This window comes from Mustela nivalis, assembly GCF_964662115.1.
Source record: "Mustela nivalis genome assembly, chromosome: 15".
Lineage (NCBI taxonomy): Eukaryota > Metazoa > Chordata > Mammalia > Carnivora > Mustelidae > Mustela > Mustela nivalis.
Window position 1 is genome coordinate 16,241,303 of NC_139034.1, and position 15,831 is coordinate 16,257,133.

The following is a 15,831-nucleotide window of genomic DNA, read 5'->3' on the forward strand; positions in this document are numbered from 1 at the left end:
TGAGCCACTGAGGTGCCCCTGGTCTTCTCACTTATAAGGCTCAAGACAATAAACATTTTTTTTAAAAGATTTTATTTATTTATTTGACAGAGATCACAAGTAGGCAGAGAGGCAGGCAGACAGAAAGAGGAGGAAGCAGGCTCCCTGCTGAGCAGAGAGCCAGATGCAGGCTGGCCCTGAGATCATGACCTGAGCCAAAGGCAGCAGCTTAACCCACTGAGCCACCCAGGCGCCCAAGACAATAAACATTTATTCAGCACCTGCTTTGCTATTAGCCCAACATCTTACTTGTATTCCTACCACCTGACACTGGCCTTCATTTCACATTTAGCAAGTCAGTGAACGTTGCACATCCACGTGGAAGACACTGGTGTTGGTACGTGCTTAGCACAATCCCAGGCACAGAGTAGGCACCCAGAAAACATGAAGTATGAATGAGAACAAGGACACAGCCTTCACGAGGTCATGGTCTAATCTCAGGTAAGTGATGGGCACTTGGTCCCATTTACCTTCTAAGAGAGAGACATGAGTCAAGGCTTTGGCGGAGGCAGGAAGCACTGAAGAACCATTAGAAGGTACTGCTTTTCCCTTCTGCCCACCACATAACATAGTGGAGCCAGCCCTCTGCCAGGGCTACCACATCTCCTGGCTGGGGAGGGAGCCCCTGGGCAGTCCCATGGGGACAAAAGGGACTCTCCACATGAGGTCACTCGACTTCTCCGTATTCCAATTTAATTAATTTTTATGGGACGTGTTGAATAAAACACAACCCCCCTCTTCCATTATGGTGAGCACTTAAAATCACATTTATACGAAATTACATTTACGCTAACTTCTATTGAAAGCCAAATTCCAGGCTTAAGCTATTGGCTAAATCCCATTTAAAAAAGAGGATATTAAGTAAATTAGTTGAGCTGATTAAAAACACCTTCATCAACGTAGAACACGGGTGCCAACAATATTAAGAGTTGAATTATTGATTTCTTTTTAAATAGCAGATGGTACATTAGGAGGGAGGAAAAGCGACTCGGCTTCCTGTCTCCTCCCCCCCCCCCCCCCTTTCTTTGGGAGTAAGGAGAGGACCCACTGATCCACTCCAGGAGAGCCAGGAAAGGGAGGCGAAGGAGTAAAGTGGGAGGACAGGAAGGTAGGAGATGGGGCCTAGGTAAGGGAGAAGGAAAAACAGGAGTGGAGAATAATGACCGCAGGGAGCGGGGGGCCACAAGCCTGGAAGAGGGTCGCTGTCCTAGTGAAGGTGCAGTCATCCCTACCCTCGCCCGGCGGCGGGACCCCAAGGCACGGCTGCGAGCCAGGCGGGCGCTGGAACTGGCACGAGGACGCTCCCGAAGTCGGCCGCCAGAGGGCGCGGCCGGAGCCGGCGCGGCGGAGCCGGAGGAGGGAGGAGGGGAGCCGGCGGAGAAGGGTCAGCCGCGGCTGCACGGGCGACAGCGGCAGCCGCGCAGCTCGGCTCCCCGCGTGTCTCCCGTCCCCGCGCCCCGCTAGGGCGCGCAGCTCCCGCCGCCGGGATGCTGCCGCCCGCTCGCCGCGGCCGCCGCCTCGCGCTCCCGGCACTGCTCTCGCTCCTCACCTGCTCACTGGGTAAGTAGCGGGCGGCCCGGGCGCGCACGGGAGAGGCGTGGGCTTCTCGGGCGCTGCCGCCCGCGTCCCGCGTCCGCGCGCCGAAGCGGGTGCCGGGCGGCCCAGCCCTGCCCCGCGGGCGCCCGTGTCCCGCCGTCCCGTCCCCGCCGCGCCGGCGGCAGCGCCCTCTCGCGGCGTCCGGGTGGGGACCCGGCTCTCCCGGACCCCGGGGCGCAGCGCGCCCGGCCCCTTTCGGCTCGCCGGGTCCCGCCGCCGCCCCGGCCCCGCTCGCGTCTGCCCGCCTCCTTCCGCCAGGAGCTGGCGGCCGGCCGAGCCGGGAGGGCGAGGCGCTCACCCCCACAGGAAGCGCTGAGTAAATGTGCAACTGCAAGAAACTTTGAGAGCCGGGAAGCGGCGGCCGCGGTCCCGCCCCCTTGCCTTCCGCCCGCGTCCCGCCTGCCCCGCAAGCCCCACACGCCCCGCGCGGGCGCCACCGACTGGAGGCGGGCGGGCCCGGCGGCCCTCTCGCCCGGCCGGGGCGGCCCTCTCGCCCTGCACCTCCGCGCGGGGCAGCCGGGGGCTAGGGACGGCCCTCCCCGCCCCCCGACCCAGATCCGCGCGCCCTGCAGGGGCTCTCTGCGGGGGTCTTCCGGCCGTGCCCGGGTCTCCAGGGCTGACATGCCAACTTGGCACCAGCCCTTCTAATCATTCCTAGGTTAGGAAGGGAGGGTCGGGGTGCCCGGCTGGGCCTTCAGTGGGTGAGGTGGTGGCGTGGCAGAGGCGGTGGGGACATTCCCCAGTCTTGGGTCTTTAAGGGGGAAAATTAGAGAACACTTCTGGGAGCAGTGCTTGTCGGGGTTGCTGCTGCCATAATGCCCCTTTCCTTTTTTCTCCCGTTCTCCTCACAGGAGCGTTTTCTCCCCTTTATCGTAAAATGATGTGGCAAAGTTCAAAAAAAAAAAAAATCGTCCTGATTGACATATATGGTGAGATTTGTTCAAATTTGAAAGGTTGGGGGAAAATGACTCCCTTTTCAGTGTTCTCGGGGTTATTGTCCTCTAACCCGGATTTTGTGTTTGCAGTCTGTTAAAAGGCAGTAATTTCAGATTTTTAGAAATGGCAGAATAGTGCAATTTAGGAAGAGACGTAGCGTTATTGCACATTGCTTTTTGGTAGCCCACTGGAACCTGTACAGCTCGTTTTTATTTGGATTTAAACTCTCCGAATGAGGACGTTATTTGCGTACTCTTCGCTTTTCTATAGGTGCTCAGTAAGTGTGGGAAAATCGAGGGAGATTAATTGTTAATTAATTGTTCACATGCATGATTAAGTAAGCAACAATGTAATTAAAAATGTTGGGACACCTTGGGCACAGAGAGCTATAAATTGACGGTGGGGAGCAACTGAACGTGGAGATCGGCTTTAGTGGAAGAAAGAATGCATGGCCGGGAGGGGGGCAGCCCAGGGAGAAAGGGAGGTTGGAGGGGTGGGAATTTACTAGGTGACTCTTGGCTACATCAGTTGGCTTGCTGCCTGGAAGTTTTGCACCTAACCAAACAGGGTGGGTGGTAGCTGAAATTGGCATTCTATTTATAGCACTGCACTTTATAATGGTGTACTGGGGATATAATATTTGTACATAATATATTCAATGTAGGGGCTGAAATACATTTGTATTGCTGTGTGTCTATTTTTTACTGCACTTAAGGGAATATCTGTACTGTCCAAACTTGATAACACATTAAAGGACAGTCAGAATGAAGCAAAATGTCAACACATTTTTAGAGATGTCTATTAACATTGTGAAGTTGTCAGATAAGCACAATAAATAAGACCTAAAACCTATTAAAAGGTCCCTGTGAGACATTTGGCTTTGTGAACTGGCTTTCATGGGTTGGTACAGACAAGAAGCTGTATTCTTCGAGGTCTGAAGTAAATCATGAGCTTGGTTTATTGAGCTCTGCTTTGGTGGTGTTGGGGGAGCACCCAGATGCAGAAAGATGTGGTACCCAATCTATAGATCTCTAAACCGGGGCTCTTGGATCTTGCTAAAACGGAGATTGTGTTAGGAATTTTGAGGCATGTGAACAATCCTGATTGCTTAAAAATACTCTAAATATTCCCTCGTTAGTTTGGCCTGGGTATATATATAGCTTAGTTTTCCCACAAACTATAGCATATTCTCTCGAGTTGTTAGAGAAAAGTCAATATAGAAAATTTATTTTAAACCCATATGATTATACAGACCAAATTCACTGCAACTTCAGTTCTAGAGTCCAGTGCCAGTTCTAGAATCAGATTTATTCACACCTCTACGTCAGCTCCTAGTGGGTCTGAGCTCAGTTTTCTCATATAAAACAGAAGACATAGACTAGATAAAATACCAGAACTTTGCCATTTCTTACAGTTTTAATGTAATGAGTCTGTTGTGGCAGAGACTGCTATCTGCTACTCAGTTACCCTTCCTCAGTAGTTCCTTCCTTTCCTGACTAAAAAACCTCTTAGATAATCAGGAATGAGGGCACCTGGGTGGTTCAGTGCTTAAGCATCTGCCTTCTGCTCAGGTCATGATCCCGGGGTCCTCAGAGCAGGCCCTGCACTGGGCCCCTGCTTGGTGGGAAGCCTGCTTTTCCTCCTCTCACTCCCCTTGCTTGTGTTCCTTCTCTCACTGTGTCTCTCTCTGTCAAACAAATAAATAAAATCTTAAAAAAAAAAAAAAAAGATAATCAGAAATGTTGGGTGACTGTATTTGGACATAGGACCTCCAAGGAGATAATGCAGGGTAAATGAGGTCATAAGGGTGGGGCCGTAGTCCAGTGGGACTGTGTCCTTGTCCTTCTCTGAGGGGGAAGAGACACCAGGGATGCACTCAAACAGAGAAAAGGCCATTGGAAGACACAGTGAGAAGACTTTTCTACTTGCAAGCTAACGAGAGAGGTCTTAGCAGAAACCAACCCCGTTGGCACCTTAATCTTGGACTTCTAGTTTCCAGAGTTGTGAGGAATAAATTTCCATTTGTCTACGGTTGTTGATAAGGCGGCCCTAGCTGACTGATAATACAGGGAGCGAGGGGAAGGATGGAGGAATCTCATGGTGGTAGTGGCAGCAGCGGTGTGTCCAGGGAAAAGAAGTTTCTCAGTGGCCCTTGCAAGCAGGGACAGCCACTGAATTACCTGTAGTGATTTTTGGGTGGGTCTCTTTGTGAAGCTGGTTAAAGGTAGCTGACCCAGTTGGGATGCATGCTTTTTGTTATTCTTTGTTTGTTTGCTTGTCTTTGTTTCATCTTCCTTCCCATTGTGTAAATCTGATGGATGGAGCCATGGTGGTCATCTTGTGACCATGAGGTGACCTTGAAGACAGAAGCCAGTAGTAAGGATCGTGGGGCAGAAAGTGCAGAAAGTGCCTGCCTGGGTGCCTGAAGGCTGTGGAGCACCACGCCAGCCCTGGGTCCCTTTTTCCAGACTTGTATTGCATGAGATTAAAAATAAACCTCAGTCTTGTTTAAGCCTCAGTTGAGTTTTCTGTTACGTGCAGCAGCCAACCTAATCCTAACTGATACATCTGTGAAGAAGCTCATTTGAACCAATGGTAAAATAATAAGATGCTAACTTTTATCTTTCTTTCTTTCTTTTTTTTAATTCCTGAAATAGGAATTTCTGATAAATACAGCTTTTTTAAAATATAGATTTTATTTATTTATTTGACCGACAGAGATCACAGGTAGGCAGAGAGGCAGGCAGAGAGGAAATAGGCTCCCCACTGAGCAGAGAGCCCAATGCGGCGGGGCTCGATCCCAGGACCCTGGGATCATGACCTGAGCCAAAGGCAGAGGCTTTAACCCACTGAGCCACCCAGGTGCCCCTAACTTTTATCTTTCTTATCCCTGTTTCTACTCTGTATGTGTCAGGATTGAATTTGTTAGCATCCACCAAAATTAGGCTTGATTTTTTTTTTTTTTAATTCTGGTCCAGTTCTCGCTCAGATTCTTTTTACTGCAGTGAGTTAGACTTTTTAGGACACCAAGAGTCAGACCTGATCCCAGGTTATTGTGTGTGTGTGTTTTAATTCTCGATTTTTAAACCCTCCTTTTATTTCTTAAGCAGCTATGACTGATAGAGAGTTTACCTGTCTGGATGAGTTCTTGTCCAGGTAGTCTGGGGTTTCCAAGTAGGCATGGTTTTCTTGGTTATGGATTTGACTCAAAGGAGTTTGTCTGTAGCCAACAGTCAAGCTGTTTATCAGGGGGCAGGTAAGGAGAGGGGGAAAAGAGCATCTGTTTCAGGTGGGATGGTGGGTGGTGGGCGTGGGGGAGGGAGGAACTATCCTGACCCTTTTGTTAGCTTGTTCTGAGGCAAGCATTGTGGGCCTAGTAGTTGAGTAAGTCCTAATACTGACTTCATTTGGACCACTAAGAGGCAGGTTTTTTTATTTTGTTTTTTGCTTTTCATTAGAAACATAAATCAGGGTGTTTCTAGGCACAAAGGGATTATGGGCGATTCGCAAATGTTATTATGTGTTGCCTCTTGTAGCATTATGGACAATCCATCTTTGGCGTTGCCAGATTCTTGGTAAAGAATAGTATATAGGAGTGTTAATTCTATCTTTTCCAACACAAAGGAAAGTTTAGCGAGTGTTGGGGGTTCATCAGATCTATTATTGATTGAGAGTCTCCTTTAATTCCATGTTTCAAAGCTTTATTCACTAAGCCACTCCCTAGAGGAACCCAATTCAGTGTAGGCGCTGATTTGCACTCCTAGAAAATGTTAACAGTTCAAAAATAGTATTAAAAGAAAGAACTGTACTTGGAATTTTTTTCATTTATTCTGACTGTTGAGTATCTACATGTATCAGGCACTGGGGATATTGCAGGAAGACGACAGATCGAATCTGGCTTTCCCCTGGTGGAGCAGGCAGTCTCCAAGGGGAAGGTGACATTAAACACTAAACAAAACAAATCGCCCTGTGCTCAGTGCCCTGGCAGGGGAGTCCGGGTGCTGGGAGAATGCCAGGCAGGGAAATGGAGGGCTTTAGCCTGGAGTCTGGAGTAGTGGTTCTCAATAGGGGGCGTTCTTGCCCCCCCATGGAGAATTTGTCAATGGCTAGGGACTTTTTGTTTGTGGCAGGGAGTGCTACTGGCATCCAGAGCTGGGGCTCTGAGGGACATCTTACCATGTGCAGGACAATCTCACTCTCCAAAGAATCTGTGATCTGATCTATTGTTGATAGTGCTGGGTGCCGGGTTAAGAAACCTTGGAGTAGGGAGTCAAGGAAGACTTCTTGGAGGAGGAGACATCAGAACTCAGACCTGAAGGGCAGTTAAGTGGAAGAAGGGGACATGCCCAGGAGGGGAAAGAGCTTGGTGCTGGAGGAACACAACCGAGATAGGACAGGACTGGAGAGATTCAGAGAGGGGCTGGGAAGTTCAGTGGGGGTCAGGCAATGCAGGTCTTACGGAGGAAGGTGAGGATTTTGGGCTTTGTTCTTAGAGCAGTGGGAAGTAGCTGAGGGGCTGCAGTGGGAGAGTGACATGGTTTAACCTCCCGTTGTAAGGAACTCGCTGATGTTGTCCCGGGGAACCGAGATTAGAGGTGACTGGTGAGGACTTGTGGGACCAGCGAGGAGGCTGCCGGAATCAACTACGTGAGAGATGATGAAGGCAGCTGATGGGAGCAGTGGGCTGAGAGGAAGGAGGGGGTCAAAGATGAGTCAGGTTTCTGTCATAAGCTGTGGGTGGGTACCAGAGCTGTTTACTGATACAGGCACTAATGGAGAAGGACCAGATTTTAACTTTTTTTTTTTATTGTAGTTAAATAATATAGAGTTTCTTTTAACCATCCTGTGGCATTAAGTATCCAGACATTTTTCTAAAATTTACTTTTAATTTTAGAGGGAGGTGAAGATGAGGAGTTCACTTTGGACAAATTGAGTTTGGGGAACGTGAGATGTTCAGGTGGGTGTCATGTGGGCAGTTAGATTTGTGGGTCTGGAGCTCAGAGGAGAGATTGCAGAGAGATTTGGAGGGCAATTTGAGTAGATTTTTTTTTTTTTCTTTTTTTAAAGAGGAGAGAATCTTAATTGGCAAAATAAATCCATTTAAACTTTCATTCAAAATGTATGGGTATCCAAGATTTGGTAGAAGCTGGGACAGAAAATCATCTTTATCTGTGTGATGTAAAGCTGTAGGCTTATACCAAAAAATGAGAAAAGGTATCCTCAAATAAGATTAGAATGTATCTCCGTTGTAACAATGCCATCTTCACCTAGGGATATGACTTATTTTCACTACTGAAAGAATATTTTATGGTCTGAAAAGGTGATATGCTTTAGTTTACATCATTGCTTGCTGAAAGAAAGCTGTAGGAAGCCGAAGGCTCTTTCCATATCGTGCTGAATTTATCTTTTCCGGATCCTTGAGGGTGGATATACTGGAGCTTGTTCTTCGTTTATGAGGTGAATGAAGTAAAGGAAGGTAAATGGCCAAGGCCTTTTGGAAAAATCATCCCATTCCTTTCCCTTGAGAGTCTGTTTAGCTCTGCACCCCAGTGTGTCAGACTTCAGCACACAGGAGAATCCCCTCAGTGTCTTGAAGAGTTTCCTTTGTTATGGGGCCCCTTGTTAAAAGGTATATTATGGGTTCCCAGCTTCATATTTTTCTTACAAAAAAAATCTGAGATGAGGCCTCTAGATTTGCATTTGTAGCAGGCCCCAGGTGGGTCATATGTGCTCGCAGGTGCAGGAACCCTGCCTAAGGCCCAGGTAGAAACTGGGACTCTTGCCAGCTGATTTTCTTGCATATCTGTAGAATGTAAAGATGATTGCTGGCTGCTTTGTTTTTAAAATGAAATAAGGAGCTGTTTCTGAGACAGCAAAGCGTGGACTTGAGGCTTGATTTGTCTTGCTCAGATATTTCATCACCTCGGGAAAGGAACCAGAAACTCCAGAATTCAAACAAAGCAGTCTTTCTCTGGTTCCAGCATCCTTTGGAAACAGGCAGGTTTTCAAATGCTGCTGGAGGGGCTGTAGGAGGAGGACCATGAGTCTCAGAAACTGAAGAGTGGGTTGTTTGAGCAAAGGTGTTTGGACAGTTGACAAGTTCCTAACAACATTAGAACATCTCAGCCTGTGGCAACTGTGGATTCAGTGGTGCTGATGGGGTGGGGAGGGTCTTCTAAAATGACTTTTTATATTGTAGAAATAAGATACCCCCAATTTAAGCAGAGACTGTATAAGTTAACTTGATAGTTCACTGTTCAGTGCTGCTCGTACAATGCAAAGGGATTATATGAAGCGCTGATTTTTTTGGTGGTGAGTTTGTTCTGGAGTGGGCTGTGCAACGGGGGTTTCTTCTGCCCCTTACCTATGACTCAACCTAGGAAACCTGCTTGTGAGGGTGGTGTTTTGAATCTCTCCCCCAAAACTCTGTTTCCCTTGGCATATGGGCTTTCCTATTATTTGTTTAAATGATATAGGAATCAAAGAAGCAAATGATCTTTGTCTTTCTAAAATATACAGTTATTTCCCATTTCTTTCTATTTTCTTTCTATTTACTGTCCTTTCTATAAGTAGGTTTACCCTCTGGCACAGAGACTGTATTGGTCCTGGCCAACTCTGTTGCCAAGGGAAGAAAAATCTGTATTCCAAACTCCCTTGCCCATTGACTTCTTTGGTAAAACTGAAAAAGTGTTTGAGATGGAGTAAGACCAAGCAGGGGTAGGTAGTGAGCAGCTCAAAAGAGGACCGTCATGTCAGTGTGCTCATTGCCACACTTGAGGGGAGGCCAGCTCCCCCCTCCCCAATCTCTATTCCTTCTCTCAGCCGGCTGGTCACCTTGTAAGTGGTGTGGAACCCACGGAGTGGGGCACAGCGGTTCCCTGACCTTAATGTTGTCCAGCTTCCTCCCCAGGGCAGCATCTCTTTTCCTGAGTTTGCTCTTTGGCACCTGAGCAAAAGGTTCCAATCATTCCTTTCACAGGCCAGGTACTGTCCTGCTCCTGTATATGCACCAACGTAGCTCATTCTTGTTAGTTTCCCCCCTTTTACAGGGATGGAGGCAGAGGCTCTGAGAGCCAAAGTCACTGGCCCAGTGTTGCTGAGCTACTAAGTGGCAGAACCTGGATTTGAAGCCACAAGGTGGGAGTCTAGATTCTGTGCATCCGACCAGCGTGCTGTGCTGGTCCTCCTCGTGGAGCAGGCCGTGGAGGCCAGCTCTCCTGGGCCACACCTCTTTCCGTCGCACTTTGAAGCTTTACAGAGAGAATGCCTTGGAAGAACACCTTATAAACTCCTTAAACAATTGCCTTCTCCCTAGCTTCTCTCTACCTGGAGAGCCCTTCCCTGCTGCTGGATATGTTCCCTTGAATGGCCTCAGCACCTCAGGATGTTGGGAAGCAGACTGAGTTTTTCCATGCATTTGCTCCCCCTGGCTTTATTCTCGGGCTTGTGAACGGCACCTCAGTGTGCTCAGCTGCTCCCTCTGCATCCCGGACTCACCTACGCTCCTTTCCTCTCACCAACCCCTATGGACTCTCCCTTCCCTGCCCTGTCTCCTGGTAGCACCGGACTCCTGGACTGCAGATTCTGCTGCTTAAATATCTCCAACACCCCGCTTTTGCTCACCACTCACCACGCTCAGGCACTGCCTCATCCGAATTCTGTCCCTTCTCTCCCATTACCTGGCTCCATTAGCTTCCTAGCTGGCATGTTTGTGCCTTTTGTTTTGTCCCCTCACAGCCCCACCCAACACTACTCTGGAAACCTGTCAAAGACACGTTTCAACATGGTGCTTGCTTTGATAGAAGCTTTTCATGGCCTTTACAATAAAAGCAGACCCCCTACCACTGAGCCCTTTCATGACATGGCCCTGCTGTCTCCAGTTCCATCTCTAGCCTCAGTCTCTCTCCTCCCCGACAGGTGTCCATGTCCCAGACATTCCGTCCCCACAGGTGTCCACGTCACATTGTCTTCCCTCCCCACAGGCATGCAGCTCTAGTTCCTCCCCTCAGGTGTCCGCGCTCTGGGTACACTAAACTATTCAAACTTTGACACAGAAACCTGTTTCCAGGCGTCCTCGCTCTTGTAACTTGAAGTCTCTGCTGCTTGGAATTTGCTTGCTCAAGCACCATGTTGAGTTTAGTCCGAGCAGTGCTTTGATCTCTGGGAGCCTCCCTTCCCTCTGCTGCCCTGCCTTGGGTGAGACGGCCTCTGTCTCCACCCCAGGTGCTCCCTCAGGGACTCCATTAGAGTGACAGCCAGCACAGTGGATGCTTGTGCACTTGGTTGTTGACTGAGGGACTTGTGTCTCACATCAGCTCCTCGGGCAGCTGCTTACTCATGTTCCCCAGCAGAACGGGTGATGCTGGTGCATATAGCCACTCTGGTTTTCTCCTGTTCAAATGAAAATGTAAACTATTACTAATGACAGTAACTGCTACGGCCTAAAGCACATAGCATGTGTCAGGCCCTGTTCTAGAAACATAACACCCGAGAAACCATTTGACCATTGGCCACATGCCAGGGCTGGTTCTGTGCTCTGCCCATGTGGAGCGCCAGGGGCCCTCCATCTCCACTTTGGACGGGGATGCCTCAGGGCGGGCGGCTGGAGCAGCTACCCCATGTGTGCACAGCCCCAGGGACAGTAGATCTGAGGAGGCGGAAGGGAAGGCAGGCTCTGCCCTCTGTCGCTGCGTGGGGGTGCATGCGTTTCTGGTCGCTCTGCCTGCCTGGATGATCTTCAAAGCAGGTAATTGGAACTAAGTCAGTCAGCTGTGGGCTGCACATCCTGGAGTTGAAGGCCTCCTCTGGAGGACTTGGAATTCAACCTGGAAAGCTCCAGGGAGCTGGAGCCACTTGGGGAGGAGCTGTGCTGGGTGAAACGTTTCTCGTAAGTAGGTCACAGGAAAGAAAGGGAAGCCCCACAGGCTCCCTCCCACAGTGTGTCAGAAGAGAAAGTGGGGCAGAGCCTGTGTGAGACCCTGAGAGGTGCCGGGGGCTCAGCTGCAAGCTTTGTCCTGGATCCAGAGCTAGGGACACACGGTTCCACTCCCTGCCTCCCTCCAAGCTCCAGGGTAGGGCCCACGACCACCTAGACACCGCCTAGACCCACAGCAAACCATTGCCCCGCGAGTGGCTTATGGCAGCGTCAGTTGAGCTATGAACACACAGAGCTCCATGCTAAATGCTGTGTCTTATCTCACTTAATCCTGGCAGCACCCCTCTGAGTGGAGTTATTGAGCTTCCCAGTGGTTTCTGTTTTTTTTCTGTGTGTGTGTGTTTAATCTGGTTTCTATGATAGATGTTCCTGGGATAGTCTGGGAGGACAAACCAGGAAAGAGGAGCAAAACAGCACGAGGAACTAGGAGGGACAATCATCTTTCCTGTGGGGGCTCCTGGGGTCCCTTGCTCACTCCTAGGAACAAGAAAAGATGGTTGATTAGGGTTGCTTAAATGTGTTGCAATTAATTCCTCTCCAGTTTTCTGGCACTCTAGGGCTTAGGCTGGCCTATAAATCTTAGTCCCAGGTTAGTTGTAAAATCTTGATTTATCTCTTAGAATAGGTGTGCTAACACATTAGTTGGCTTGAATTATTTAAAGTTATCTCGGAAAGGTCTTATTTCTATTGCCCATCCTGATTTGCACTTTAAATATAGTTCCCTGTAGCAATTCACAGGAATTCATGTTGAAAATAGAAAAGGGAAAATTACTTTTAAACAGCAGTTTGGCATATAAGAGCATGATTTACCTTGGAATAGTTCTCCAACTGCACATTAAGGCCACGCTTTCAAGAATATTTTTTCCCCACTGAATTTGGAAATTAATATGAAGCCAAACAATAACTATCCAGCCCCAGGTGGCCACTCCCTTTGGCAGAGTTGGGGGACCCTTTCCTCCTTCCTTCTTCCCTCCACCCTGGGCCACGTAGTGGTAAAGTCCCACTGTGTGACAGGTAATTTCTTACCTCGCTTGCTGATTTTTCTTACTTCCTCCTCTAATTTTACCGTTTCTCCTTCATTTGCACCAACTGTGAAAGCCAGGATCTTGTGGGTAGGAATTTTGTTAAGGGTTCATTATTTTAAGATTGGGTTTATTAGTGGTATAGCATATTCTGTGCCTTCAAAATGCATTTGGTTCCTTGGTGATTTGTTTTATTTAGATTACGGAAACACAAAGGAAAAACCAACTAGTATATTTTTATGTTTAATGAGGATTATCTTGCCATGTGATTTGCTCTTATACCTGAAAGTAACTGATGCATTTCTTCCCTTATTGCTTTATTTGTTTATTTATTTAGTAAGATTTATGCCCAACGTGGGACTTGAACTCATGACTCCAAGATCAAGAGTCACACGCTGTACTGACTGAGCCAACCAGGCACCTCTTTGTTACTGCTTTAAACATCATACATTTTATTTCTATCATGGGGGAAAGGAGTTCTTAATTTCACAGCAGAGTGTGATAGGGACAAATGACAGTTTTCTTTCTCTCTGTGTGTGTGTGTTTTAAAGGGTATTTTAAATCTAGGCCTTTGTGGTTTTGGAGGAAACTAAAATCTAGTTTACTCTTGCTTCAGTTAAGCTTTGTCTGAATAGAGGTGTGTTGTCTTGATTATGACAAGAAGGGTTTGTGGAATTCACTTGATTTATTAGGAATGTCTTCCCTCCATGTGATTCCTATGTGAAACATTATGAAATGACATTAGCTGCTTACTTATGAAAGGTGACATGTTAGTAACTTGCAGACCTGTTTTCTTTAGTATGGAGTCTGCCTTTGAAAGGGCTTTTGTATTGACATACTCTTCCTTTTACATAGCCATCTGGCCTGCCAAAAAAGTGAGGGAAGACTAAATCCTGGTTATTAGATGATGAGTCACTGAACGTGTTAAACTGAGAAGGTTTTTTTTTTTTTTTTAAATCTTGACAAAAGAGGGAATTTTAGCCCAGAAAGCTTTAACGGTCTGTGTTTGGAATTAAGAATTGATGGAGTCAGCAGAGACGGATTTTGGACTCAGAGTCGTGTCTTAGATTGACCACAGTTGTCATATCCTGCAAGTTGTTTGAATGTTCTGTTTTGTGGAATTCTGTGGTGCTGAGTGATATTAACGTGTTGTGACTTCCCTACTAATGCTCATTAGTAATTCTATTTTTGGTATCTTCTTGAGGGTTTTAAAAAGTGTGCCTGCTAGTTTGGAGGTAAATCAAATATGACAAAACCAAAGAATCAAATACCCAGAAGCGGAATTTAAAATGCTGTTTGGGGTTAAATCTTTCCTCTCAGAATTTAATGAATGATTTGGGCTTTGTGGTTGCCTTCTTGTGTGTGTGTGTGTGTGTGTGTGTGTATGTGTGTGTAAAATGAGAAAGTGGAGCAGATCTTACTGAGAATAAATTGTTGTTGGGAGGACATACTAAATTTCTTCAATTTGCTTGGTGGATTGTACCTTGTGGAAGGAGCAGACAGCCTATAAATGATGGGATCCCAGTGCCATTGTAAAGACTTGTATTGATTGAATAATTGATTGATTTATGAATATTTATTGACCTTCTTCTGTGTGCTGGCTGTGTTCTAGGTATGGGGCAGGCAGTCAAAACCACATTCCTGGGCACCTGGGTGGCTCAGTGGGTTAAAGCCTCTGATTTCGGCTTAAGTCATGATCTTAGGGTCCTGGGATCGAGCCCCACATGAGGCTCTCTGTTCAGCAGGGAGCCTGTTTCCCCCTTTCTCTCTCTGCCTGCCTCTCTACCTACTTGTGATCTCTGTGTCTCTGTCAAATAAACAAATAAAATCTTAAAAAAAAAAAAAACCAAAAAACAAAATCATGGAGCTTGTAATAAACTAATATTTAAGACAAGCAATAAACAAATATTAGTATGTATTATGGTGGTGAGTGCTCTGGAGAAAAAGAGTGAAGAAGGTAAGGAGGGGTGGAGTTGGGGATTATTATTTCTAGGAGGTGGTCTCAGGGAGGCCTCCTGTAACATCTGCTGTTGTCCACATTCCACACGTAGAGGTTCTTTTAGGTTACGTTTTCGATTTCCCCCTGCCTTTTGAAATGTCATCCTGGAAATGGAAATGATTAAAGGTTGTCAGTCATTTGCATCTTCGTGTGAATGTTTTCCATCATTTCCTTTGAGTACATGTTAATGGAGAGAGAACTGGAGGCAGTGGATGTCTGGGGGTGGGGGTGCGTCTGGGGGTGGAGGTGAGGTTGGAGGGGTCCGCATGGAGGAAGCTGTCTGCTGCTTCTCAGGAGGGTCTCCTCCGTTTTCCCGGGAGACCTACCACCGAAACCCCTTGTACTACATTATTACTCTGCCGAATCGGCGTCCAACACTTTTCGTGCATGACTGTTCTATGCCGTTGCCCATTTTCTCCTGGGGACGCTAACTGGAGAAAGCAAACTCTATGAGGTGCTTTTCTCTTAGCTCCTCAGAAGAAATGCACCATCAAGTTAAAGTACATTATTTTTTTGTCTGGTTAACCTTCCTGACTGTGGTGTTTATTATTTTGCTTTGTATTTTCAAAGTCTTCCTGTCATGTTCTTGTTAGTGTTATTATTATTATTTTAAATGTAGAGACTAGCTGTGTCTGGAGGGATATCTTTATCCATTCTTTATCAACTCAAAACCTGAAATCCTTCTAAATAGGGAGTGATTTGAATTCCCTTCCCCCTCCTGGCCCCATTGCGTGAGTGGGCTCTGTGCAGTCACCCATTGTCTGCACCACACTTCTAACCTGGCAGCCCCTGAGAATGAAAGCTTGCCCCAGATTCAGCTCGGGTGCCTGCCAGGCTCTGCAGTGATTGTGTGAGTAGGAATCTGTACCGCTTCCCTCTAGATTCTTAGAAATTCCCTTTCGCTTTAGAAGGCACCAGAATCAAGCTTGCTGAGAAGGTGTATTTTGTACGCATCTCTTTTTTGTAGTTTATATCCAGAGACACAAATGGTATACAGATTCTAATTTCTTTGATGTAATATTCCTTTCGCTTGGTAGGCTAAGCACATTAGCTTCCCACCGATGAATAATTTCAGGTCCGGAGATGAAGGTGGCCCACGGGGTGGGCTTGTAGCAGTGCAGCTGCTTTTAAAAATGAGCAAAATATGCTTTATTAAAGAACCCTATTTTTCTCATTTTAAGCACAACTGTTGAATGTGAGAATGAATCTTAATTGATAATTTAATGGAAAAATGTTTTCTTTTTTCCAGCTTTTGCTTTGGTTTCTGAAGATATAAAGAAAGAGGTCAAGCAATCTAAGGTACT

The 15,831-nt window shown here is 47.1% G+C and overlaps 1 protein-coding gene across 6 annotated transcripts in view; it reads left to right on the forward strand.

Moving 5' to 3' along the window:
• The first annotated feature begins 1,360 nt into the window (after window positions 1-1,360).
• B3GLCT (beta 3-glucosyltransferase) overlaps window positions 1,361-15,831 on the forward strand; it is a 118,214-nt gene continuing 103,743 nt past the window's right edge. For 4 of the 6 annotated variants that reach the window (XR_014303530.1, XR_014303531.1, XR_014303532.1 and 1 more), the window contains exons 1-2: window positions 1,384-1,599; window positions 15,777-15,826. Coding sequence is in view for 3 of the 6 variants with exons in the window: in XM_082701485.1 (XP_082557611.1) it covers window positions 1,527-1,599; window positions 15,777-15,826 (123 nt within the window). In the remaining 3 variants the exon portion in view is untranslated. Of the gene's footprint in view, window positions 1,600-15,776; window positions 15,827-15,831 lie in introns of all 6 variants that reach the window. The other 2 variants (XM_082701486.1, XM_082701484.1) reach the window with 2 other exon arrangements.